The sequence below is a fragment of the Solanum tuberosum genome, unplaced genomic scaffold, assembly GCF_000226075.1.
Source record: "Solanum tuberosum cultivar DM 1-3 516 R44 unplaced genomic scaffold, SolTub_3.0 scf00037, whole genome shotgun sequence".
NCBI classification, from domain to species: domain Eukaryota; kingdom Viridiplantae; phylum Streptophyta; class Magnoliopsida; order Solanales; family Solanaceae; genus Solanum; species Solanum tuberosum.
Window position 1 is genome coordinate 1,972,926 of NW_006238961.1, and position 6,342 is coordinate 1,979,267.

Consider the following 6,342-nt stretch of genomic DNA (forward strand, 5'->3'; position numbering starts at 1 on the left):
TATATATATATATATATATATATTAAAAAATTTAAGTGAATTAGTTTGTATATCATATTATATACCAATTTCATAAACTAATACTTTTGAGAATCTGTAGCATAACATCTTCCTAAAAAAGTTTCATAAATCTCAAAATCCTTTCCCTCCTTTTTGTGAGAAACTGACTAAAACAATGTATTCATATATCTACCAAAATTTAAATAACAATGCATCTCAAAATAAACACAATATATCTGTGATAAATAAAAGTTGAAAGAATAATCATAAAAGCTAATATCCATTCCTCTACATACACATAACTAACAATGCATCAAAATTAAAACATGATGTATACATGTAGATCAAATACATACGAAAATAGTCAAATACATTGTAATACCATAACAAATACATGTGATGATATTAAGAAACATGACAGAAGCCCAGATACCTATGACAGGACTTGGATACATGACGGAACAAATTGTGTCAAGTACATGTGTAAATCTCCAATATATTTATTAGATACATACATACTTAATTGGGTACATTGATAAAAACTATATACATATAATCGTATCTTAATAATGTGTCAGATAATCAATAATGTGTCAGATACGTACGTGAATCTCCACTTATTGAAACTTTCTGACTACGTTCGTGGATAATCAGGACATCTCACTGTGACAGTGTTTGCTTCACCTTTTGATTTATCGATGTTGCTCACTACACCTAGGTCAGATTACGACTTGTCTAAAAAAGCAAATATAGTGTTTTCTCCGCTCTCAATTCAAATTGCTCTCAGCCTTATTGTTGCTGGCTCTAGTGGTCCTACATTGGATCAGTTGTTGGGTTTTCTAAACTTCATTTTAAATTAAGTTAAGAGGATTCTTATATTTTAAGTAATAGTTTGGGAGTTTATATGTTGTTCACTTCCGTATTTAATGTCCCAGCTTGGGCATAAGAGTTATCTTATCTAGGTGTTAGAGTAGGTGATCGTACAACTCGACCGGTGGGTTGAATCATGACATCATTAAGTAAAAACATTTTAATATGTTCACCAACCGTTAATTCAATAACCCAATATCAATAAGTTAGGAAAATAATTTAATAAATGATGTATTTAAGAGTAAATATTACTAGTCCTAACATGAGTTTTTAGATTTCAATACATAACATTAATTTTCTAACAATACTAACAAATAAAAAATTAATTAAAAACAAAAAATGAAAAATGAATTAAAATAATTCTTAATCAATTAATTAACGATATCCTTTCCTTAAATATAGTGTTTTAAATTGACATGATATATCTATCCCTTGATTTTCTCCCAAATAATTGGTCACTATTTTAGTTGTTATCAATTTCCTAATTAACAATATCCATCTCCTATTTTGATTCTTCCTTGATCCTTTTTTTTAGGATTTTTTTTACTACTTTGAAAATTAATATCATTTTTTTAATTTGAAATTCATATTTTAAAAGAAAAAAAATAGTATTCTAATTTCTTAATTCTGTTTTGTTTTTAGAATATGTTTTTTTTGTAATATATAATTTTAGACAAGTTTTTAAATAGAAATCTACATAAAGTTGACAATGAATTTCTGTTTGAAAAGATTTCATAATTTACCAGTAGCATCTTATATATATAAAAAATTCATAAATCAAAAGGTTTTTTTATTTAAAAATTATTTTTAATTTTTTCTAAATATTCTTATTTTTTAAATTTGCATAATTTACATTTAGCATATATATATATATATATATATATAATTATTTTTGTTGTAAACTATAATTATTTTCTAATACATTATCAAAATATTGAATATATTCAATAAAAGATAACAAAATTATTATTTTATAAAGAAATATGTGTGGCAATCAAATAATGAATAAATAAAAATGGATAGATAGTCAATCCTAAGTCTTGACCAACTATTCAATTCGAAGTATCACAATTTCGAATCTAAAAATAAAAAAAATGAAATTCCAAATTTTGTTTTTTCTTATATTTTAATTTTAAATTCCAACTTGGAAATTGTAGTGGATGGCTAACGTCTTTCCTATCCCATATTCAACATCTCAAAAAATGAACGGTTCAGATAAAATCAAAATCGTTGAGCAGTCGGTTTCATTTAAAGCCGGATGCACCATAACAAATCACGAATTTTAGAGAATAAATAAATAAAAAAGATAATATAACTCTGTCCGGATAAAGATAAGGTTTTCATCTACCTTTGGTATATTCCCTTTCTCTCTCTAGACTCTTTCTTCCTCATTGTATCTACACACTCTTTCTCTCTCTTCTGTCTGGTTTATTATATACACATAGACTCTCTAGGTTTCTTCATATGTATCTGCTTTTTTCTCAGCACACAAGTGAAAGCGAAAGCGAAACCTATGTCGATTGCGTTTGAGAGGAACAGTACACCTGATCATCAGATCGAACGGCCAGGATTTGTGCACGGAATGGATTTTGTTCCGATCTATAACTCGCCGGATCTAGGCGTCGGGGAACGTATGGTTCAGGCGAAGCAGGAAGATGAGGATGATCGGACTTCTTCTTCGTCTTCTTCTTCTATTGGTAGGAATAGTGATGACTCACCGCCGGCGGGAGGGTCTTCATCGGATGGAGGCCGTGGGGATGGTGATGGAGAGGAGGTTCAGAGTCCGTTTAAACCTGGTGCTCTTGATAATTTGGAGTCTTTGGAGGAGGTTTTGCCGATTAAGTATGTGGTTTTACCTTTGTTTTGTTTAATTTCTCTGTTGGTTTTAGTTTAATTTAATCGTGAATTTTGAATTTTAGATGATGAATTAAGTTTCTTAGTATTCCAGATTAGGTTCTGATTTTGTGTGTTTAATGTTTTGTGGATTTTGTCAATTGATTTGTAGTAGCAACAATTAACTCTGCCATATCTTGGTAATATTTATGACTTGCTAGGGAAATGGACCATAATTTTAAGGAGTCATTTGCTTAAGTTAAGGAAGTTAGCTTATTATAAACCGCACCTGGCAAGTCCCATTCAACGAGCTCGACCCAAAAAGTCACACCAAGGGGTTTCAAAATTGAGACCTCCATTGTGGAAGTGCCAAGCTCAAACCAAAGGGTTAAAACAATCCATGCATTATAATTGTTTTGGATCACAAACCAAAACAATCCAATAGAACTTTGTAGATAACTAGTAATGCTGTGTATGTATCTCTATGTGGCTTTTTGCATGCTTGTGATGGCTCTGTATAAAGAACTAAGGAGTGGTTACATGTTTCCTTGGGCTTGTCTTTGTCTTGAGGAGTGAGCTATTTAACTAAGCTTCATTTTTCATTTTGAGGTAATGGATGTGCTACCTTGGGGTGGGACTTGTTCATCTGTGTTTGTTTGTTTAATTTGAGCAGTAAAAGAAAAATCTGAAATTTTACGTAGGTAATTATATTTCAAGTAGCATGGTGCAGACTTGTACCTGAAAAGTAGTTTGGAACTAATTCTAGAGTGTGGCCTGACCTATATTTGCAATCTTATTGGAGAACTTGTTTTGAATGTGATTGATATTTCATACTATCTTGCTTCTGAATATTGATTACCAAGAATTTGTACAAAAAGTGTATACGGTTGATAAAAAAAACCATTATCAACATACCCAAGGGTGTTGCCTAGTATCATTGAAGTGGATTGATCCCTATGAGGTTTCAGGTTCAATTAATTACCTAGAGAGAAACACTAGGTGATTTTTTCTCATCTATTCTAGCCTTGATGGATAGAGTGGCGTGATACCTGATGTTGGTGGGAGGTGACAAGTATTCCATGGAATAAGTCGAGGTGCATGCAAGTTGGTCCAGACACTAAGGTTATAAAAAAAGATCCATTATCAACAAAAATTGAGGAGTTCTTAACTTTAATCAATGAGTTTGGTATCAAACCAAAATTGAGTTCAAATTTTAAAAACCTCACGAATAATCTCATTACTTTCTTGAGTGAGATCATGTCCTTCATTACAAGCTTTTACACATGCTTCTAGAGCTACTTGATTAGCTACGGCACCTGTCCCATTACCCCAAGGATGTCTTAAACTTTCCCCACTGAATTTGTCCATAATTCTTGTAGTACCTTTGACAGTGGGGGCTAGTACGTGGTCCATGGCTCCTTTGTGAGAGTTAAACAGGCGGACAAGATGAGGTGTCAGTATCTTTTTTTTCCTTCCATTGGTTTCTCAAGGCTTATGAGTGAAATGTTCGGACTTTTAGTTTGTCAGGAAATTATGGTTCCATCATGGGTGCACCGTGCATATCTGTTCATAGTATGGAATCAAATATTTTGTTTGGATAGAGGTTGGGGGACCAATACACCAGGAAGCGGCCTGATATTCTTCTGAGATGCTTCTGGAAGCTTGGAGCATCACTTCAGCATATTCAATTCTGACCATTTTATTATTATTTATTTTTCAAAAAAGGACCACCAATGTGGTATCTTGAAAGCTCAACCCACATGGATGTATTAGCCATGAAAAGAGAGCAGTTGAATATTTTGAGTTTACAAGTCACCCACCATTGGGTGTGTTAGCATTTCAAAAAAAGAAGAAGAAGAAAGATAAGCAGTAAATAAGTGTATATTAGTTTACTATTATTATTGAAGTTGAGAAGTATCCTTTTTTTGGTCTGAATGGAAGTCTTAGATAGTTAAAGAATGCAGAACTTTGTTTTGTTTTGTTAATATTTTAGTTTTAATCAAGTCACTAAGAACGTGGATCTTTTTGGAGAATGAATTGAGCAGTGCAGGAGTCAAAGTAGACAGATTTATAGCTTCTTAGAGATATTTAATGAGCAGTCAGTCTGTTAGTCTTATTCTTTTCAATGTTCTAATTGTGCTTGACTGCCATGTTTCAGGAGGGGCATTTCAAGTTTCTATGCTGGTAAATCGAAATCTTATACTAGTCTAGCAGATGCAGTATCATGTTCCTCGCTTAAAGATATGGTCAAGCCGGAGAATGCATACACTAGAAAACGCAAGAACCTGCTTGCTCATAGCAATTTCTTTGACAAGAATCGGAATCACTTCCCAAGAAATAATAGCGGTGGGTTATACAAGAGACCAATAAACTCTAGAAGCTCATTAGCTCTTGGTGCAATTTCCAGCTGCTCTGAGAGCAATAATAGTTCGGAGTCCTTGAACTCAAATGCATCGTCACCTCGTTGCTCTCTTCCCCCTCTGCCTCCACAATCAAGAAGATATAGCATTGAGCCCTCATCATCACCTCCTGAACAGAAGCTTAGTCCATGGAGGTCTTTCTCCTTATCAGATCTGCAAGGGGCTGCTGCTGGAACTCCCAGCCTAATGGGCATAAAGGAATAGAAAAGATATGTTGACGATAATGTAATTTTGTGTCGCCCTATGAACCTAACTTCAGATAGGTTTCAATGGAGGTTGACTTATTTTAGAAGTTACAGGGTTCAGTTTCTCGCCCCGCCTCTGTATTTATACCCCATGGTCTTTGGCATCTGTAGAATGTAATTGCTTCTGCTTACAACCTTTGGGTTTCTTCTGTATATTTCAATTGTGGTGTATGCCTAATTTAGAGATTTTATTTCAGTTTTTGTTTTATCCTTATAATTATATATGTACTTATTATGTTTTAGGTGTATTCCTCAATTTACACTTCTAACTTTTTGTGATGTGCATTTGTATTATGATGAGACCCAATTATTGTTCTTTGATACTTTCACTTGTCAGTTAGTGTGGGTTGGGGAGTATACCCAATGGATTTCCAGCTTGAGACGTTCAAAGGTGTAAATCCTATATCTATGGAGGGTAGCATGAACGGATTGTTATCCATAGAAAAGTTGGTTTCCAGTTTTAGGCTAAGTAACAACAAAAAAACCAACTGAGCCATCCGGAAGGATGACATTGTTGTTTATGTTTAAGTGTTAACAATAAAAAAATTATCGGATATAACATTTGTTTAAACAATAAAAAAACAGAAAAGAAAATAACAAATATATTAATGATAATAAATAATTGAATTGAAATAACTCCTAACCAATTAATTAGCATTATTCTTTTCCTTAAATGTAGTGTTTGATAACCGGTTGGATATATTAATCCCTGATTTTCTCCTTATTAGTTGGTCACTATTTTAGTTGTTATCAATCTCCGTAATGTTATTAATCTCCTATTTTGATTATTTCTTCCTCCTTTTTTATTAGTTGCCAATGTTTTTTTAAATTTTTTTTACTCTAGAACATTGAGGTAGAGTGGATATATTTTTTTAATGCTTTAAAAATTAATATCATTTAAAAAAAAAAAATAAGCATCCTAACTTATGGAATCTTGTTTTCGAAATGTGTATTGGGATATCAATTTTCATACA

The 6,342-nt window shown here is 32.5% G+C and overlaps 1 protein-coding gene across 1 annotated transcript; it reads left to right on the forward strand.

Annotated features, from left to right (window-relative positions):
- Positions 1-2,196: 2,196 nt before the first annotated feature.
- LOC102605590 (uncharacterized) lies at positions 2,197-5,647 on the forward strand. The gene is made up of 2 exons (XM_006342314.2): positions 2,197-2,712; positions 4,862-5,647. The coding sequence occupies exons 1-2, from the start codon at positions 2,384-2,386 to the stop codon at positions 5,325-5,327; spliced, it is 795 nt and encodes a 264-aa protein (XP_006342376.1). The 5' UTR covers positions 2,197-2,383; the 3' UTR covers positions 5,328-5,647.
- The last annotated feature ends 695 nt before the right edge of the window (positions 5,648-6,342 follow it).